General features: G+C 47.4%; 1 protein-coding gene across 7 annotated transcripts in view; it reads right to left on the bottom strand.

Moving 5' to 3' along the window:
- LOC144684936 (F-actin-monooxygenase MICAL2-like) overlaps positions 1-21,043 on the bottom strand; it is a 257,207-nt gene that overhangs the window by 42,266 nt on the left and 193,898 nt on the right. For all 7 annotated transcript variants that reach the window (XM_078549363.1, XM_078549361.1, XM_078549366.1 and 4 more), the window contains 3 exons: positions 13,769-13,931; positions 7,045-7,220; positions 2,550-2,624 (listed from right to left, as the gene is read on the bottom strand). In XM_078549363.1, coding sequence (XP_078405489.1) covers positions 2,550-2,624; positions 7,045-7,220; positions 13,769-13,931 — 414 coding nt within the window. The remainder of the gene's footprint in view (positions 1-2,549; positions 2,625-7,044; positions 7,221-13,768; positions 13,932-21,043) is intronic.

Genomic DNA, 21,043 nt, shown 5'->3' with positions numbered 1-21,043 from the left:
TTACACTGGAGCTCCACATTTCTCACCCGGGCTTCCAAATTGGGCCTCCTCAGAAATGGAGCCCTTCACTTGAAGTGTAGGAGCAGCAGGGAAGGCCAAGCCATGCCCCTCTTTCCGGCTCTAGCTGCGGTACACCAGTAAATTTAAGGGTCCCAAAGCCACTTTGACAAGCTATGGAGAGAAGGTAAGTGTGTAAGGTATGTGGCTGAGGGTGTAGGTGGATTGGGAGGGGTTGGGGGGGTGTCAGAGTGTGGGCCGGGGGCATCATGGTGGATGGGGGGTAGTCAGGGGGTAGGTGGAGGGTGAGGGGATATTCAGTGGATGGGGTAGTCAGAGGGTCAGGGAGTAGCTGGGAGGTGAGGGGGTGGGCATTAGTGGGTGTAGTCGGGGTTGGGTGTGGGGAAGTAGTCAGGACTCGCGGTTAGTTGGAGGTGGAGGTGGGAGGGGTTAGGGACTGGAGGCGTAGTTAGGGGTTGGCTGGTAGTCAGGGGGGTCTAGTCTTGGGGTAGTTGGGGGGTAGGGAGGGTAGTCAGGGTGGGCGCTAGTCAGGGGGTTGGGGTGGAATGGGTGGCAGTCAGGTGGGTTTGGGAAAGTCAGGGGGTGGGGGGAGAGGTGAGGGGTAGTCCGTGGGTGGGGGGAGGGCTGGGAGGGTAGTCAGGGGTGGGGGCATAGTTGGGGGCGTTGATGGAGGGGTGGGTGGTAGTCGGAAGGTCAGGGGGTAGTTGGGGGTCAGAAGGGTAGCAGGGGGTAGGGGGACAGTTGGGGTTGGGGGCGATAGTTGAGAGGTCAGGGGTAGTTGGTGCGGTGGATAGGAGGGTGTTGGGGGGTACTTGGGTGGTTAGGTGGCAGTGCAGTGGTCGGGGGAGTAGCTGTGGGGTGTGGATTGTAGCCTGGGAGTTGGAGGGGGTGGTGGTGGAAGTTGTCAAGGAGTTCGTAGCGTAGTTACCCAGGTGTTAGAACTGGTTTTCCTTCAATCCTGTCCTGGGTAACTATTCTGCTAAGTGAGTTGGAACCATCTAAAGTCTCCAACCGTAACTCAGGGTTTTGAAGCCTTCCACATGTAGGCTAATTTCCCACTGGAAATTGAAACTTCCCGGGCAATTCCCACGTAGTCAGCGCATGGGAACTTCCGTGGGGCGCCCCAGGGCATTTCCCGGGGCACCTCTGGGGTACGACCATCCGGAGACTGGGAGATCTGGGCCATAACGTTTAATTCTTTGCTGGGCTGCCGGAGAATACATGGCTGGACTGCTCACCAGGAAGAACTAGCAGTCAACAAGGAGCAATCATCCTTTGGTAGTCCTATTGTATGGTTATCTCTTTTACCCTTATTGGAGTACTGCCCTCATTGTAGTGTTTCATTTTATAATAGATTGTGTGGTAGTGGTGATTTTGAATCTGTCTTGAAGACACTTTGAAATTTCACAGTTGGAACTTGTGTGTGTCCTGTGTAATTTTTCATAAACCTCAAGAAAAAAAGAGTCATAAATTTGCAGACTCCAGGAGTGAGATTTTACGCAATCTAGTAACAGGGGCCTGCATCACTGCTTCAGAATGCACCATAAAGGGATCTAATCTTCCCTTATCCAGCAGCACGGTGGGAACGCCATGGTTTAGGGTTAGTGTTCACCACCAACTTCTCAAGGCTAACTAGGGATGGACAATAAATGCTGACCCACGTCAGCGATGCCACATCAATTAAAACAAATTGTCCTGTTGTCAGCTTAGGATCAGTGGGTAGCAGACTTTCCTCCAAGTCAAAATGCTGTGGGTTCAAGGATTTGAGTTTAGACACTTCTGGAGCAGCGCAGGGGGAGCACTGCCCTGTTTCAGATAATATGGCAAAGTCTAACCCTACTTAATCTGGCGGATGTTGAAGATTCCACAGTGCTACCGCAAGAAGAGTTCATGATTAAAATAAATCATTGATGTCTATGGGATCTTTCTGTGCCTTCGTGTTCAATAGTGCTCACAGCTGCCTACATTACATGATTCACTACATGTTAACAGTAATTGTATGTGAAGTGTGTGTTGAGATGTTTCTGAGAAATGATCAGGAACAAACTGCTTCACAAATAGAAATATCATTCCCCAAGTCCGAGTGAAATTGACAAGTTTGGATCCTTCATACAAACTAACCAACTTAAACTCCACTTATCAAAATACTGATAACAGACATAAAATATAAGTTAATGTATAAGTGCTTCATATAATTATAACTCACTAAACAACCACTTGCATTTATATAGCACGTAGTAAAACATCCCAAGGCACTTCACAGGAGCCAGATTCAGGCAAAATTTGGCACTGAGACAAATAATGAGATATTAGGATAGGTGACCAAAAGCTTGGTCAAAGAGGTAGGTTTTAAGGAGAGTCTCAAATGAGGAGATTTAGAGGTGGAAAGATGTAGGGAGGGAATTCCAGGCCTTAGAGGCCAGGTAGCTGAAGGCACAGACACCAATTATGGAGAGATAAAATCTTGGATGTTCAAGAGCAAGCATAAAGTACAAATATAATGAGCAATTTAAAATTGTTTCGCTTCTTACTAGTCTGGAGTTTCTTCCTCCATGTATCTTGCCTGCTGATTGCTGGAACATTGAAGCTGTGAGCTCGTCTTAGGGCTGAGACACAAAAACAGAAAACACAATTAAAGAAAACTTTAGTGTGAAAGAGTCAATGAAAGATGATAGAAATTACTTCTATATAGACGCCTAGGTAATCTTCCACAGCATCACAAACAGGGGAGTCATGACCAAATGTAGTCTTTTGGGAGTGTGGTCTTAGTGGGTGGGGGGTAATTAGATCAGAGGGCATACATTTATCTCACATTTATCCCCCATTTCAAAGTCACATGCCCTTTCCTTATTTTTTTATTTCCATTGTAAATTTGTATGTCAACATTTATAATGGGAAGTGCCTATGTAAACATGTGATGCTGCAATTGCAGCTTTCCACCAGCAGTGGGAGAATCTAGAACTAGGGGTCACTGTTAAAAAATAAGGGGTCACCTATTTAAGACAGAGATGAGGAGAGATTTGTTCTCTCAGAGGGTTGAGCACCTTTGGAACTCTCTTCCTCAAAAGGCGGTGGAAGCAGAGTCTTTGAATATTTTTAAGGCAGAACTAGATAGATTCTTGATTAACAAAGGGGTGAAAGGTTATCGGGGTAGGCAGGGTTGTGGGGTTGAGGTTACATTCAGATTAGCCATGATCTTATTGAATGATGGGGCAGGCTCGAGGGGCCGAGTGGCCTACTCCTGCTCCTAATTCGTACATATGTGTATTCAGCCCAAATTACAGGGATGTTTGGGAGAGGGTGGCCAGGACACTGGACATCTGAGTGGACAGCCACCGGCTCAAAACCCGGGACAGCCCCCGCATATGTGCCAGGAATGGCGTGGTCCCGATGATCCTAATGGGGCACCAAGTGCGGCACAATCAGTCTCGAATTTCTCCGTGGCCTCAGCCCTCCCTACCTCTGAAATCTCCTCCAGCCCTACAACCTGTCCAGATCACTGCACTCCTTCCAACTGGCCTCTTGTACACCCCTGATTTTAATCACTGCACCATTGGACGCCTTGCATTCCTGAGCCCTAAACTCTGGAATTCCTTCCATAAACCTCTCCACCTCTCTATCTCGGTTTCCTCCTTTAAGACATGTCTTAAAACCTACCGCTTTTGGTCATGAACATATGAACATACGAATTAGGAACAGGAGTAGGCCACTTGGCCCCTCGAACCTGCTTCGCCATTCAATAAGATCATTATCAACCCCACATTCCTGCCTATCCTCGATAACTTTCAGCACCTTGTTAATCAAGAATCTATCTAGCTCTGCCTTAAAAATATTCAAAGACTCTGCTTCCACTCCCTTTTGAGGAAGGCTCACAACCTCTGAGAGAAATATTTCTCCTCATCTCTGTATTAAACGGGTGACCCCTTATTTTTAAACAGTGACCCCGAGTTTTAGATTCTCCCACAAGAGGAAACATCCTCTCCATATCCACCCTGTCAAGACCCCTCAGGATCTTAAAGATCTCAATTAAACCACCTCTTACTCTTCTAAACTCCAGTGGATACAAGCCTAACCTGTCCAGCCTTTCCTCAGAAGACAACCCACCCACTCCTGATATTAGTCTAGTAAACCTTCTCTGAACTGCTTCCAACATATTTACATCTTTCATTAAGCAAGGAGGCCAGTGCTGTCACCTGTCCTAATATCATCTTATTTGTTTCAATGTAGAGTGTTGTTTGATAATCATTCTTCTGAAGCGCCTGGGGGATGTTTTACTATGTTAGAGGTGCTATATAAATGAAAGTTGTTGTTGTTGTTGTTGGAGTGGGGCTTGAACTCACAATCTTCCGACTTAGAGGTGAGAAACTGCAGCAAGCGAAGGCCTCTGAGTTATACCGTCTGGAACTCAATGGACATTCGACACTGCTTTGCCCAGACACAGAAAGTGAGTTATCACTGTTACTTTCAACAGCATAGCATCCATTATTACCCTTTGTCCTTTAAAGACCAACCTGTAATTGTGGCTGAATTTTAAGGGGCATGTGGTCTCCGCCCCACCTATAGTGGAAGGATCCAGTACATTTAAGGATTAACCTGTACTGCCCACCGGTGATGTAAGAAGGCACCTGATTTATAGCTTAGGTCAGCAGTGTAGAGCTAGTTAACAACATGTAAGGATGTGCCATGGAGTCCTCTCCATACCTGTACCCTCTACTGTGAATATGTACAGAGTTCAGTAACGTTAATGCCTAATGGAGCCTACGCACAGATAGTGACAACCTAATAACACCACCACCCGGCTCAAAGGTCAAGGGGGAATCCGCCCATGACCCCAATGGCTTTAATAGCTTTAAGGCGATACTTACTCTCTGTATCTCGGGAGGAAGTCCCACCTTAGATCAGTTGCCGATTGGCCGGCGGCAGTGCAGTCCCAGCAGTGTCAGGCGGGCCTGGTAGCCACTGCTGGAACTACAGGCAGCCCCGCCATGCTGAGGAGCCCAGGTAAATTTGAGGTCAGGGATCTCGGCAATGGGGTGAGGAGGTTGGTGGGGGGTGGGGGGGAGAGGGCGGGGGGTGGGGGCGGTGGGGGGGGGGTGGGGGGGGGCAAATTCGTGGTGGTGGGCCCGTCCAATTAACCCAGGGGGCCCCCCAAAGAATTGCCCCGCACCCTTGCCCAACAACAGCCCGCACAGCTAAAGTTGCTGGGCTTCCTGCATGGCATGGGCCTCCCCCGCGCCCCCTCACCAGTAATAGAATACCATTAATTGGCCACTTAAGGGTCTCATTAGGCCGCAGGCAACAACCCCCTGCTGACCCCCAAAAAATACTGGACAAGTCGGGGGCGGGTGGGTAGGTGGTGGGCAGGCCGCCTGCTGGATTTTACAAGCCCCCACCCCCGCAACCCCCGCCCCCTAGCCTTCAAATCTGCTGTGGGGTGAGTGTATTGTAGTCCTTGATTTTGCCACTAGATGGTGATGTAGCTCACTAAATGTCCACCAACAGTGTCTGCAGAAAATGAAAGAAAGGCTTCCATTTTTGCAGAGCTTAACATAACCTTAAGACGTTACAAAGAACTTTACAGCCAATTCAGTACTTTGGAGTGTAGTTACTGCTGTAATACAGGTAGCAGGCTCCAATTTACTCAGGCAATCTCCCACAATCAGCAAATACGATAATAACCAAATCACCTGTTTCAGGGATGTTGACTGAGGTAAATATTGGCCCAGGACACTGGGGAGAAGTCTCCTGCTCTTGTTCAGAACAATGGCCACTGGAGCTTTCACGTCCACCTAATAGGTTATATGGGGCCTCAGTTTAACGCCTCATTTGAAAGACGCACTTCCAACAGTGCAGCACTCCCTCAGTCCTGCACTGGGAGTGTCAGCCTGGATTACGTGCTCAAATTTCTGACATGGGATTTGAACCCCCTAAATTTCTGAATCAGAACTAAGAGAATGTGAGTGATGGAGGTACGACTGCCACAATGCAGTGTGAAACCTTAGTGGTGTCAGACTGTGTCCTCCTAGAAGACTCACTCAGAGCTCCAAACTTGGATTAAGACATCAGTAGCAGTGTGAAATGGCAATGATTCTGTATTAACGCTAAGTTTTTAGTGCAAATGCATACTTAGGTTGCATCATACTGCAAAATGTTTAGACACCAATAATTCAGCCTGGGCTACAAGACAAGCAGATATCAATAATTTAATTCTAAAACTATTTCTCTCTTATTTCTGCCAAATAATTGACGTTAGACAAAGCATTAGAAGAGGAACAATAGAATCTTACAGAAGAGAAGGAGGCCATTTGGCCCATCAGGTCTGCACTGGCTCTTTGAAGGAGCTTTCCAATTAGTTGCATCCCCTCTGCTCTTTCCCCACAGCCCTGCAGTTTTTCCCCTGCAAGTATTTATCCAGCTTCCCTTCTGAAAGTTGCGATGGAATCTGCTTCTATCGCCCTTTCAGGCAGCGCATTCCGAACACATCAACTCGCTGGGTAAAAATAATCCCCCTCTTCTCCATCCCTGATGGTCTTTGTCCCTGATACTTGGTGAGCGTAGCCTCCCTCGTAACTTTCCTGATCTTGACAAACTGCCCACTCCTTCCTTTGGGAGGGCGGAGTTGGTTTGAGGTGGCAGGGATGGTAGTTCCTGATGGAACATTCCCCCGCAGTTGGGATTATACGAAGAATCCTGACACAGATATTTGACTGTGGCTTTGAAGTTATTGGGTGAATGAGAATAAAGGCCGGGGAGGGGTTGGCTGCTGGAAAGAGTTTTGCTCAAACAATGACGAAGGGTCGCGGGACTGCGGGCTGATCGTAGAGCTCTCACAGAGCGAGGCTGTCAACCTCGCTTCGTCTGTCAAATCCCGTTGACACAAGAAAAGCAATTTAACGAGATAACATCTGTGCTCAAAGGCCCACTTTACACATTCCGGCCAATGTCACCGGGTTTTGGGAGTGTGGTGGGGGTGAGCGTGGTGGGGGTGAGTGCAGAGGAATATTTTGAAGCAGACCAGGCAGTTACCTTCCTGAGCTTTGGAATTTGAGCTGGATCGTCCAGCCTTCGATTCCTCTTTACCCAATGTCTCACGGTCCCTCGGGCTCGGCCGTTTGCTTGTTGGCCCAGATAAGAAGGCTCCTGGGCTGGGGGAGACCATCTGGTCAGAGGGGTCACTGTGGGGCTCCGTCTCGGCTTCGGAACTGTTCAGGCGAAAAAGATAAAGGGGAAAGAAATTGGGACACCAGTTTAATTAAGGTCCAGGTTTTGGTACAGCAACACAGAAAGAAAGCGTAGTTCCTTAGCATTAAACTGAAGTCAATGAAATACGTTAGAATCTCGAGTCCGAAACTGGAATCAGTGATCCAGCTTCATCATCAACAACAGCTTGCATTTATATAGCACCCTTAACATAATAAAACCCTGGATGTTTCACAGGAGCTTCTCACCTTCCAAACCCACCACCTCTCCACCTGGAAGTACAAAAGCAGCAGATGCATGGGAACACCACCAACTGCACATTCCCCCCGCCCCCCCCACCGCCCCCACCATTCACACGCCACGCTGACTTGGAAATATATCACTGTTCCTTCATCATCACTGGGTCAAAATTCTTTTAGTTGGATTAACTGGATAGCTCTTCCAAAGAGCCAGCACAGGCAAAATTGGCCGAATGGCCTCCTTCTTTGCTGTAAGATTCTTGATTCTGGTAATATTTTCTCATCTTAACAAAGCACACAGTGCAGTGTGTTCGCTGACCTACACTGGTACTCTGGATTTTGAAACCCCTAGGCTTGTTTTCAAATTCCTCCATGGCCTCAACCCTTCTTATCGCTGTAATTTCCTCCAACCCTACAACCCTCCAAGATCTCAGTGCTCCCTCCAAGATCTCAGTGCTCCCTCCAATTCAGGCCTCTTGTGTATCCCCATTTCCATCGCTCTACCAAAGGCATCCATGCCACCAGCTGCTTGGGCCTTATGCTCTGGAATTCTCTCCCTAAACTTCACAGTCTATTTCTCTCCTTCTGCTTTGGTTATGTCACCACCACAGACTAACATCCATGTTCCACTAACAATTATGGAGGTGGTTACAATGTGATAATGACCAGGCAATCTGTTTTTTTTTTGGTCATGTTGATTGAGGGGTAGACATTGACCAGGAGACTGGGGATAACTCCCCGGCTCTTCTTCAAAATAGTGCCATGGGATCATTTCCATTCACCTGAGCAGGTAGGTGGGACCCCGGTTTATTGTCTCATCTGAAACACGGCATCTCCAACAGTGCAGTGCTCCCTCAGTATGGCACTGGAGTGTCAGCCTCGATTTTTGTCCTCAAGTCCTGGGGTGGTAGCTGAACCCGGAACTTTGTAATTCATCTACCAACTGAGCCACAGCTTTAACCTCCCTTAAGCTTGAAACCTACCTCTTTGACCAAGCTTTTGGTTACCTGTCCTAATGTCACCTTATGTGGCTCAGTGTCAAATTTTGTCTGGTAACGCTTCAGTGGAGCACCTTGGGACATTTGACTACATTAAAGATGCTATATAAATGAACATTCTTGTTGTTGTAAAAACAGAAAGTGCTGGAAAAACTCAGCCGGTCTGGCAGCATCTATGGAGGGAGAAACGGAGTTAAGGTTTCGAGTCCAATAGGACTCTTTTTCGGGGGGCTCCGAAGAAGCCTCCCTCCACAGATGCTGAGTTTTTCCAGCACTTTCCGTTTTTATTTCAGAATTCCAGCATCCGCTGTATTTTGCTATTATTGTTATAAGTTTTAAGTGATAGAATGACCAATTCCTCAGAAAACAATGCAGCACCTGACTTTCCCTATGATCCAATTGAATAGCAGCGGAACAAGACCAAGGGGCTAAATAGTCTCCTCCTGTTCCTATGGTCTTAGGGGGATCCATTAGGACAATAAATAAAAGCAAAACATTTGAGAAAAGCCCTCCGGTTCTACACCATCCTACAAAGCGCCAAAAGTATTTTTTCTAGTGTCTGTAGTGTCTGGAGCAGCAGTTTTGAGCCTCTGGCTCTAATAATCTTTCTACTGAAGTCCAGTCACTAATATAAATTAAACCCAAACTCCCAAAGTCTGTACAGGCACAAAGAAGTTGTGAGATAGATTTCTAAGGAGTGTATTCGCCAACTCCCAGACTTTGTGACTCATTTCTAACTTCAGTTTAATCAGGAATGAGGTCAGTGCCTGTGTTAAATAATCTGATGTCAAACCAGCCTGCAGAATATTGGAACCAGAGCTATGTAACATCAGAGTAAAGCAGCGCTTCACTCAACTACCACAAGTTCAGACCGGATTTCACCAGACTGAGAGGCTGATTACTCTCTCTCTCTCTCTCTCTCCTTCAGCTTTCTCCCCATGTTACATGGGGCCGCTACAATGCTTCATATCAGCCACCGTTTTTGGATTTGGCAAGTGGTTTTAAGGGCCGAAACCCTTCCTGTCACCAACCCTCCCACTTATCCAGACTGGAGAATGGCACCGGTACACATCTGCCTGCCTGCACCCATGGCTGGGGGCTTCTGCAGCCAACAAATCCTGGAGCAGGACTTAAACCTGGAGCATTCTGGCTCAGAGTCAGGAGTGCAACTGCCTGAGTAGCAGGCAGATTCATTACGAGGCTGATTCCTCTGTGTATTTAAAGCCTACATAGCTGTTGCATTCGGTGTGAAAGTGCAATGCCACCACAACGTCATTGGCAATAGAGAAAGAACAATAGGGGGCTAGAATCATAGAATCATACAGCACAGAAGGAGGCCATTCAGTCCATCGTGCCTATGCTGGCTCCTTAATCCCATTTCCTTTGTTCTTTCCCCATAGTCCTACAAATATTTCCGTTTCAAGTATTTATCCAATTCACTTTTGAACGTTACTATTGAAACAGATTCCCCCCACATTTCAGATCACAACAACTCAGTGCATAAAATCGTCCTTATCTCCCCTCTGGTTTTTCTTTACAAATTACCTTGACTCTCTATCCTCTGGTTGCTAACCCTCCTGCCGCTTTATTTAAACTCACAAAGCCCTTCACAATTTCAAACGCCTGTATGAAATCTCCGCTTAACCTTCCTTCCTCTGAGGAGAGCAATCCCAGCTTCTCCAGCTTCTCCACAGAACTGAAGCTCCTCATCCCCTGGTACCATTCTGGTAAACCCCCTCTGCACCCTCTCTGAGGCCTTAACATCCTTCCTCAAGTGTGGCGTTCAGGATTGGACACAATACCCCAGCTGGGACCTAACCTGCGTTTTAGAGGGTTTTTGCGCTCTATGTGTCTGTTAACAAAGCCACTTTTAAAGTTAATTTAAACAGTCTTCTCAACTTGTCCTGCCTCCTTCAAAGATTTGTGTACTTACACCCCCGGGTCTTTCTGTTCCTGCTCCCACTTTGAAATTGTGCCATTTAATTCACGTTACATCTCCTCATTCATCCCAGCAAAATGTGGCACTCCACACCTCCCTGCATTAAATTTCATGCACCATGTGACCGTGCCCATTTCACCATTGGCTGAATTTTATTTGAGGGTGGGGGGTGGTGGTGGTGGGGCGGAAGGGGCGATGTATTGCCCATGCTCCTGTTACAAAAGTCATTTTCAAAGCGGCCGAATTAATGAAAGGCCCGCCTGGCAGCGAGCAGAGGGTGGGACTTCAGAGGGAGGAAGCCCCGCCCTCGAGAGCTGACGACCAATCAGAGTGGACGCCGGCTGTAGCAGTCCCGGCAGCGTCAGAGCTCGCTGGTAAGCACTGCTGGCACTGCAAACACCCCCACCGTGAGCAGCGACGGGTCACGGGCTAAGGTAGGGCAGGAAGGGAACAGGCACCCTAGGGAGGGGGTGGGGGAAGGGCCGGGGGGTGGGGGGGGCGGGGGTGGGGTTGGTGTGGGGACTTTGCAGGCCAGGTGGGAGGTGCAAAGCGGGGGTATCATCTTGTGGGAGGGGGGGGGTGGTGGGGGTTGCCCCTGATGTGAACAGCATACTCCCTGAAGGATGTACCCCCACCCACTTCCTTCCCACACCAGTTGTGTTTAAAAATCGGAGTTTACTCGCCCGCCTACCCATGCCCGCCTTAATATGGCGCGGACAGTGTAAGGTTTGGTCAATTGGCTTGTTAAGGAGCTCAGCTGCCCGTTAATTATTTATTTTAAAATGGCCTGGCCAGCAGAAGCCCCACCCCGCCTACCGTTTTATGTGGAGCAGGCCGGGGAGGGCGGGAAGGTGGTGGGCTAGCCTCACGTGATACTTTACGTGCTGCCCAGCTGAAAACACGCCTGGCCGGGATCGTAAAATCCAGCCCAACACGTCGTCCAATGTGATAAGGCGCTATTTGCGGGAGCTTGCTGTGCCTAAATTGGCTGCTGAATTTCCCTGCCTAACAAGAGTAACTAACTGCGTTGGGTGTGAAGCGCTTTGGGATTACCGAGGGAGACATCAAACTAAGGCCCCTCTGTCTAACTCATGAGGTGGTTGTCGATGACCCCACAGCACTACTTCGAAGAAGAGCAGAGGAATTCTCGCCAGTGTCCCGACCGACATTTATCCCCCACTCAACATCACTAAAAAAATAGATCAGCTGGTCATTTATTTCATCGCTGCTTGTGGGCCCTGACTGCTGCATTTGCCTACAAATAAACAAGAGAGACTGCATATTAGAGATCAGTCACTGGCTCTGAAGGTCTCTGGGATATTGAAGAGATGTTAGGGGCGATTGGATAAACTCAAACTCTTTCTTGCTTTGCACCATTCTGTGGGGCGCCATGTATATTTTGCTGAAAAGAAAAGGCACAAAATAGCATTCGGACACTGGTCCTGCCATAACTGCTGAGGGGATCAGTGAAATCTGGTTCCCAATCCATTCACAGAGCCCAGTTTACTGTAACTGGTATAACGCCAGTCCAATAATGGAAGATTTTGTGTTGGCATCCTTCCATCTACCAGAGATGGTGAGCAAGCAGCGGACAATCCGTTTAGGTGGGGGGTCTTCATTTGGTGGATCTTTGCTGATGGCTGTGAAGGCCAGTCCTCGAGGGGCAGGCTCTGCCATAAGCACCACACAAGAAGCTGCCAAATGACGTTGTTGTTTTGAGGCATTGGCACCTGTTGCCAAGCTATTATACCCAATGATCATTGTGGTGCACGCTAGCCCACAGGAGGTGTCACTATTTCCCTCTTTCGCCAGTTAGTGACTCCCGGGCGCACTGAACAATGTCTAGGGCCTTCATGTCACACTTGCAAGCACCCTTGAAGCACGGCTTTGGGTGTCCGACTGGTGTTGTGGCTCTGGCGACCTCATCACGCAGCAGGTCCTTGGGTGCACAACCGTCTTCCACTCTGCAGGGCTGCCCGAGCCACCAGAGCCGCCTCTGTTTGACTAGTGCCGACACATTGGGAGCTCTGCCTTTGAGAGGACTCCCATATTCCTGATTCTGTCCTGCTAGGACATGCTCATAATGGATCACGACGGTGAAGATTTTAATTACTGAGCTCCTTTTCCTGGTAGCTGTAAGTCGCCCATGTTTCACAGCCAACAGCAAGGTGCTGAGAACACAGGTCTTATAAACCATCAGCTTGATGTTATCCCATGTGCACTTCATGAGTCGGCTGAAAGTGATAGCTGCTTTCCCTATCCGTGCATCAAGCTCTGCATCAAGGGGCAGATTGGTTGTCACTGTGGACCCAAGGTAGCAGAATTTGTTAACCACTTCCAGTGGGGCGTTATTCAGTGTGGTCAGAGACAGCAATGCCACACCTTAACCCATGACCACGGTTTTCTTGACACTTATGATCACGGAGAACAAATTACGGGCATGGGAGATACAGTCCACGAGTCTTTGTAGCTGAGTTTCTGTGTGGGCGGCTAGTGCAGCATCATTGGTGTGGAGGAGTTCTCTGATCAGGATGCGATCTGTCCTTGTCTTTGCTTTCAGCCTTGATAGATTGTACAGCTTGCTGCCTGACCTAGTGTGCAAGCAGACACCTTCCATACCTGCAGGGAAGGCGAAGGTCAGGAAGTGTGGACAAGAAGATACCAAACAGAGTGGGTTAAGATGAATTGAAGTGTTTAACATAATTAAATGATTTGATAGGGTGGACTGAGAGAAACGATTTCCCCTGGTGAGGGGAGCCCAGAAGAAAGGGGGAAAACCTTAAAATTAGAACTCGGCCATTCAGGGGTGATGTCAGGAAGTACTTCTTCACACAAAGGGCAGTGAAAATCTGGAACTCCGTTTCAAGGCTGAGATTGAGTTTTTGTTGCGTAAAAGAAGTAAGGGCTACGAAATCAAGGTGGCTAGATGGAGTTAAGATACAGCTGAGCCATGATCTCAATGAATGGTGCAACAGGCTTGAGCGACTGTGTGCCCTGCTCCCGTTCCTTTATTCCCATGTCCCTTAGTTCGCAGGTACGATAGTATTCCACATCCCATAACTGCGGGGCTATGGGGAAAAGGCACAGGGGCGAGTGAAGCTAATTGGATAACTATCAAAGAGCTATGATGGGTCATAAGGCTTTCTGCCATGCTGCATCATTCCATGATTCTATAATTCAGTTGTGTAACTGACCATTAATATATATTTTTAAACGTTGGGTTGAGTTGAGGGGTTAATGTTGGTGCAGCCGAAACTCCTTTACCTGTAGACACCTCTATACAACATGTAGTATAACTAGCTCCTGAGGGCAGGGCAGGTCATTAAGGCAAGCAGGTCACCTTTAGCACAATGTAAAGTTAACATCAAAAATACCTGCTCCCATCACTAGTCACCGTGACTCGGATTGCCAGGAGATTATCCGGAGATTTTTGAGGCGAATGTCTCTCCAGGGTGGGGTGAGTCTCACACAGATCCAAGGCTCCAACTGCACATTTATTTCTTTTACTGCTAATTGATCCAGATTGAAGTGGACAAACTGCCAGAGAAATGATAAGGGACATTGTCATCAATAACCCTCTGAGATTTATCAATCATTATCAATGATATCATGTAGCTCATTCCTCAACGCAGACTGGCAATTACCCCCAGATTATCAACTTTCATACTCAGTACTTTTGTGCTAATTTCTAGGAGGCTGTAGGATTCTCCAACCAGCATTAAGAGTATGAACACAAACACGCTCACACACGCAGGTCTGAATTTAATAACCTTCCCTAAGGTGAGTTTGGAGGCAGGGTGGGAGGGTAGCATGTGGGGACCTTGCCATCTTCCCGCCTCTGCCTCAATTAAGGCCAGGGCGGGAATACTCATGGACAGCCTTCCCACCCCACTGCCAACTGAGGCCCTAAAGTGGCCAATTAATCCCCCCACCGCTGGTAGTCAACCAGCAGCAGGTGGGGGACTCGCCATGTGGGAAGCCCAAAAATGTAAACCCTGTTGGGTTTGCTTGCGGGCTCCCGCGGGGGTGCCTCGTTCAAAGGCACCCTGTGCCTGATCGAGGGACCTGACATTGGGAAGGGAGGGCCCACTGAGAGCAACCTTCCTGCCCTTGCTGCTGACACCCCTCGCCCCTCTCCCCCATGACCTCTAACCTGCGACCCCTGTCCTGCAACCCCCATCCCACCCTCACTCACCTTTGCCCTGTGGTCCCTTGGTGATCCTGGGTCTCTGGTAAGTGCATTACTGGCAGCAGCCATTGCTCTTGTTTGCGCTGCCTGCAAAGCTGCTGGCCTCTGATATCCACCCCTGGCGTCCTTGATCCTTGATCCTGGGGAAGGTTCACTGCTGTTCACTTAATGCATTGGGCGTTCCCGAAAGGAACTGAAGCTGGGCTCTCTGCAGCCGGTTGGGGACCCCTGTTGCTTGTATTAAATACTGCCCTCACACACACTCTCATACACACACATTCTCACTCACGCGCACACACAGTCTCTCTCTCTTGCACATACGCACACATATATACATGCACTCATACCCACATTTGCACTCACACAAACATTCTCTTACACACATGCAGATTCTTAAACACATACTCTCATATACACATGTACGCTCTCTTTCTCTCTGTCACACACACACACACCCACACGTGCTCACTCTCACACACACACACGCCCACTCTAACACACTCTCACGCACACATGCACTCACTCACACACACGCCCACTCTAACACACACTCTCTCTCACACACATGCACTCACTCACACACACGCCCACTCTAACACACACTTTCTCTCACACACACACACTCTCTCTCACACTCACATACACACAGACACACACACACACTCTCTCTTTCACACACACTGGCCAGGATTTTCCAACCCTCCAAAGCAGGTTAGCCAGTGGCGGGGCCGGTGAGCCATTGAAATCTCCATTCACATCAGTGGGACTGGAAGCTCCCACTGGCATGAGGGCCTGGAAAATCTCAGCCACTATCTCTCTCACACACACTCACGCTCACAATCACATTCGCTCTCACACTCACTCTCTCACACACTCACACTCTCTCACAATCACACTCTCACCCACACACTCTCTCTCACACTCACACTCTCTGTCACACTCACACTCTCTCTCATACACTCTCTCACACACACTGACACTCTCTCACACACACTCACACTCTCTCTCACCCACACACTCTCACACCCACACTCTCTCTCACACATACACACTCTCTCTCCCCCTCTCACACACACACGCACTTTCACACATACATACTATCACACACACACTCTCTTTCAAACATACACATATTCACACATACACGCACTCTCTTTCACGCACACACATACACACACAAACACACAAATTAATGGCCACGATTGATGTCCTCAGGCCTGAGCTGCTATTTTAACCCCAGGCCTGATATGGGGGAGCAGTGACTCTTTCTCCACGAACTCAAACCTGACAGGAGGGGAGGCATAAGAAACAAGAGCTGGAATAGGCTATTTGGCCCTTCAAGTCTGTACTGCCTTTTAACAAGATGATGGTTTCCCTTAAATTCGCTTAATATCCAAAAAAAACCTATCAATCTCTGTCTTGAATATACTCAATGACTGAGCATCCATAGCTCTCTGGGGAGTAGAATTCCAAAGATTCACAACCCTCTGAGTGAAGAAATCTCTCCTCATCTAAATCTTAAATGACTGACCCCTTATTCTGAGATTGTGATTCCACATTCTAGATTCCCCAACTAGTGGAAATGTGTTCTCAGTATCTATCATGTCAAGTCCCTTCAGAATTTTATATGTTTCATTCTTCTAAACTTGAGGGAAATATAGGACCATTTTACACAATTCAGAGGGAACCAGAGGAGTTCCAGGAAGCTGGCTGTTAACTATTTTTTATTGTTTCCTGGTGGGCTGGAGGTTCAGGAGTTCTCCTTTGGGCCACATAATATACTGGGCCCCCTCAACCTGAGCTTCCTTCCAGGTTCACGCAATCACCTCTGGAACATCCCTCCTCGCCGTCCACCACACCACCTTCCCTGACTGTAGGTGTGGGGAGCTGATTGGAGTCTGGTCCTGAATGTGGAATCTCTCCAGGCTCCGACAAATGGGTTTGTCCCCAGGACCACCCACAAAAACTGATAGCCTGTATTAGTTGTGGCAACTCTTGCAACTAAGTCTGAGGTTGGGGGCTCAATTCCCACTCTAGAGACTGGAGCACAAAATCTTAACGATACTGAGAGAGTGCTGTACCATTGGATGAGATGTCAAAGCATGGCCTCGTATACCCTTCAGGTCAATTTGAAAGCTCTGTTGGCACTATTTCAAAGAAGAGCAAGAAAATTCTCCCAGTTGTTCTGACCAATATTTATCCATGAACCAATGTTACTAAAACAGGTCATCTGGTTACTAGCACAATACTGTTTGTGGGAACTTGCTGTGCACAAATTGGCTCCTGTGTTTCCTACGTTACAGCAGTGACTACACTTCAAAAGTCCTTCATTGGCTCTTAAGTGCTTTGGGATGTCATGGAACATAGGAACAGGAGGAAACCATTTAGCCCCTCGAGCCTGTTCTGCCATTCAGTGACTGATGTGTGATCTAACTCCATGGGTGGAACTTTAGGCTGATGGGATTTTACGGTCCTGCCAAAGTCAATGGACTTTTGAATGGGTCGCCACATTTTCCATAAAATTCCGCTCCATATATCCGCCTTTTCTCCACATTGCTGATTCCTTTGGATATCAAATATCTATCAACCTGAGATTTAAAATGAACAACTTATCCATCATCAATTGCTGTTTGCAGAAGAGAGTTCCAAACTTTCTAATTTCACTCCTGAAAAGCTTGGCTCTAATTTTTAGACTATGCCCCCTAGTCCTGGACTCCTCAACCAGCAGATATGGTTTCCGTCTATCTACCCTACCTGCTCTCCTTAATATCTTGAAAACTTCACTCAGATCACCCCTTAACCTTCTAAATTCCAGGGATGCAACCCTAGTTTGTCTAATCCCTCCTCGTATCCTAAGCCTTGGATTCCAGGCATCATCCTGGTAAACCCATGTTACACACAAAATGCAAACATGTTATAAAAAGGCAAGTCTTCCATTGCTTCTTTTTGAAATGGAGGCCATTGAACTTGCTGGCCTCTAACTGCAGATACAGTATGTTCAATAGCCTCATCCAACCGAGGTGTCCTTCACCTGCCTCTCCGTCTTTCTCTCTGCCTTTCTCTATCATGTAACTTTCCCCTGCTACAAACTCAGAATGTTATGCTTTAGAAACACCAATTCCATCTCCAGTATTGCTGCCTTATTCCTCAGGTACTGACTTTTATTTAAGTTTATTGGGATGTGGGCTTTGCTGGCAAGGCTGGTACTGAGTGTCTATCCCTGAATGCCCTGAGAAGATGGTGGTAAGCCTTCTTCTTCCACCACTACTAGTGGTGGGTTTGATATAACTAGGAGCCTTACCGGACCACTTCAGAGGGGCAGTCAGGCACATTGCTGTTGGTCTGGAGGCCAGACGGGGTAAGGGCAGCAGACTTCCTTCCCTAAAAGATATTGTTGAACCAAGTTGAGGCTTTTGCAACAATCCAACAGCTCCTGGTCGCTTTTAATGATTCCAGATTTTTGTTTATTTTTTTAACTGAATTAAACTCTCAAACCACCATGCTGCCATTTAAACTCAGGTTCTTTCGATTATTCGTCCAGGAACGTAGACACCATGCACTCTACTCACTCAGCCCAGTGTTTGTTCTTCCTGTGTGAGCCAGGACATTGAGCTTCAGCACATAAGCAGATCAAGGAGAAAGGAATAATAAAGGGGTATGCTGAAGGGATCAGCAAAAGGTTGGCAGGAAGCATCATAAACATCAGGATAGACCGGCTGGGCGGAATGGCCTGTTTCAGTTAAGGGAAGATTTATCAGACGTATTAAAAATTATGAAGGGTTTTGAAAGAGTAGATAAGGAGAAACCATTTCCACTGACAGGAGGGTGGGGAACCAGAGAGCACAGGTTGAAGATAATTGACAAGATAACCGTTGGAGGGTGCGATGAAGAGAAATTTTTTTACGCAGTGAGCTGTAATGATTTGGAATGTGGTGGAAGCAGATTCAATAGTTAAAAAGGGGATTGGATAAACACTTGAAAAGGAAAAACTTTGCAGGGTTATGGGGAAAGAGCAGGTGGAGTGGGACTGATTGGATAGTTTCTTGAAAGAGCCAGCACAGACAAGATGGGAAAAATGGCCTCCGGCTGTGCTGTATCAACCTGTGAGACAATGTGATTCTTTCCAACACTTAGTGAACAACTCCAGTTAGTAAAAAGTGATGGATACAAAGGTAAGTCAGGGGAAGGAGCGGGGAGAGAAGGGTGGGAGGGCAGGGGTAAGAGAGGGAGAGGACACAGCAGGCAGAACAGGTCATGGAAAGGTGGGGAGGGGAAAGAGTGGGGGAAGGGAATGGAAGGGGAGAGATGGGAGGACAGGAACTGAGGCGAGGAGAGGCTTAGTGCTGGCACGTGCAGGCATTATGGGCCAAATGATCTCATGTACTGTATCATTCTATGATTAGTTGGATCCTGAATCTTTTCTTTGTGACTGGCTTTTTCACTAAGGAGCTGAACTTATTCAGAAGGCCAGCCAATCTTCTCAGATCTCGCCCTGGAGACTGTTCAGGAGTTGCTGTCCATTTCCCAAATCAAAAAACCAACCCAAAACATAGCTGGAACGGGGGGGTCAGAGGTCAATGAAAGCCATTCCTGATAACGCATCGAGGATTGAAAAGGATGCCAATTCCCCAGCTGCTAGCTGCTTGAGTTCCTGACTGAAGTCATCTAAACATAAATCAAGATTTTGACCCAACCTGACATGACCCCGCCTCCCTGGGGGCAGCAGGACTCAATAGAAAAAAGATTTCCCCAGCAGATAAGGATCTTGCTATTCTTTAAGTAGAACAAGAATTACCTCTGAGCCCTTTCCCTGAGCAGAAATTGAGGTCATATTAAAGAAATAGATCATTTGGCCGGTCCAGTCTGAGCAAATAGTTCTAACCACATTTACCCGCCCTCTTTCCGTATCTCCCCATCTACCTCTCCAACATAATCTTGAATGTTGACACAGTTTTTGTCTCAACCACAAACCCAGGAAGCAAATCCCACACTCTCACATCCTTCTGTGAAGAATTTTCTATTGTTCTTGCTTCTAAATTTCTCAACATTTAATTTTGTATCTACTGTACCTCATTCTTAAATTTAGCTGTTGGAAAACAGATGCTTCTAGCTCCCCTGTCTCATCTTCTCATTATTTTAAACACTTGTCACTCACAAAGAACTGATGAGCATGTTAGAGTCTCTTGACCTTGCTGGCAAAGATCTTAGAGTGATAAGAAATCTTTATTGTGAACAAACTGCAGCTGTAAATTTGAGAACGATCTAAGCGATTTTGTGAAGTTTAAAAGAGGGGTCAGACAGGCATTTTCTCTCCAGATTTAATCAATCTGTATGGTGAAAGTATTCTTAGAGAGATTGAAGACCTTATTAGTTGGGGTTTGCAACTTTAATAACATAAGACACACCGATGACACCGTTCTTATTGCTAACTCTGAAGAGAAACTGCAAAAGGTTGTGGACATAGTGAGCGAAAGCGAGAAGAAAGGGCTGAGCATAAATTGTAAGAAAACAAAATGTCTAGTAACGCCCAAAGAGAAATTCATACCAGAAAGTGAGATCACAGTGGGAATTTCTTGGGCGCGCGCAGTTTAAGCAGTTATGATTTAGTAAATCTGAAGCTGATGGGAAAGATCGATGGTAAAAGAGATTGAAGTACACAAAGAATGATCTTTTTAAAGAGTCTCACAAACTGAATGAATGTACCACTAACGAAGATAATCCTTGCCCCTAGAGCATTCTAGGAGGTGCATGGTCACCAGCGCTGTCTTAGGGCATGGTACCTGAAGAGTGAGAGAGGTAGCCCATTAATGCTTTTTATAACTTGTTATTGGGGTATGATTGTCACTGGCAAGGCCAGAATTTATTGCCCACCCCAAATTTCCCTTGAGAAGGTGTTAGCCAGCTGCTGTCTTGAACTGTTGTAGTCCATCTGGTGTGGGTACACCCATAATGCTATTAGGAAGGGATTTCTCAGATTTTGATCCAGCGACAGTGAAGGAATGGCGATATATTTCCAAGTCAGGATGGCGTGTGGCTTGGAGGAGAACTTGCAGGTGGTGGTGATCCCAGGTGACTGCTGCCCTTGTCCTTCTAGGTGGGAGAGGTTAAGGGTTTGGAAGGTGCTGTCGAAGGAGGCTTGGTGAGTTGCTGCAGTGCATCTTGTAGATGGTACACACTGCTGCCACTGTGCGCCAGTGGTGGAGGGAGTGGGTATTTACATTGGTGGATGGGGTGCCAATCAAGCTGGCTGCTTTGTCCTGGATGGTGTTGAGCTTCTGAGTGTTGTTGAAGTAGCACTCATAGAGGCAAATAGAGACTATTCCATCACACTCCTGACTTATGCATTGTTGATGGTGGACGGGCTTTAAGGAGTCAGGAGCAAGTTAGTCGCCACAGAATTCCCACCTCTGACCTGCTCTTGTAGCCACAGTATTTATATGGCTAGTCCAGTGAGGTCTCT

The sequence above is a fragment of the Cetorhinus maximus genome, chromosome 9 (genome assembly GCF_964194155.1).
Source record: "Cetorhinus maximus chromosome 9, sCetMax3.hap1.1, whole genome shotgun sequence".
In the NCBI taxonomy this organism is placed as follows: domain Eukaryota; kingdom Metazoa; phylum Chordata; class Chondrichthyes; order Lamniformes; family Cetorhinidae; genus Cetorhinus; species Cetorhinus maximus.
Note: the sequence above shows the minus strand (reverse complement) of the source record. Positions and strands in the feature narration are given on the sequence as shown.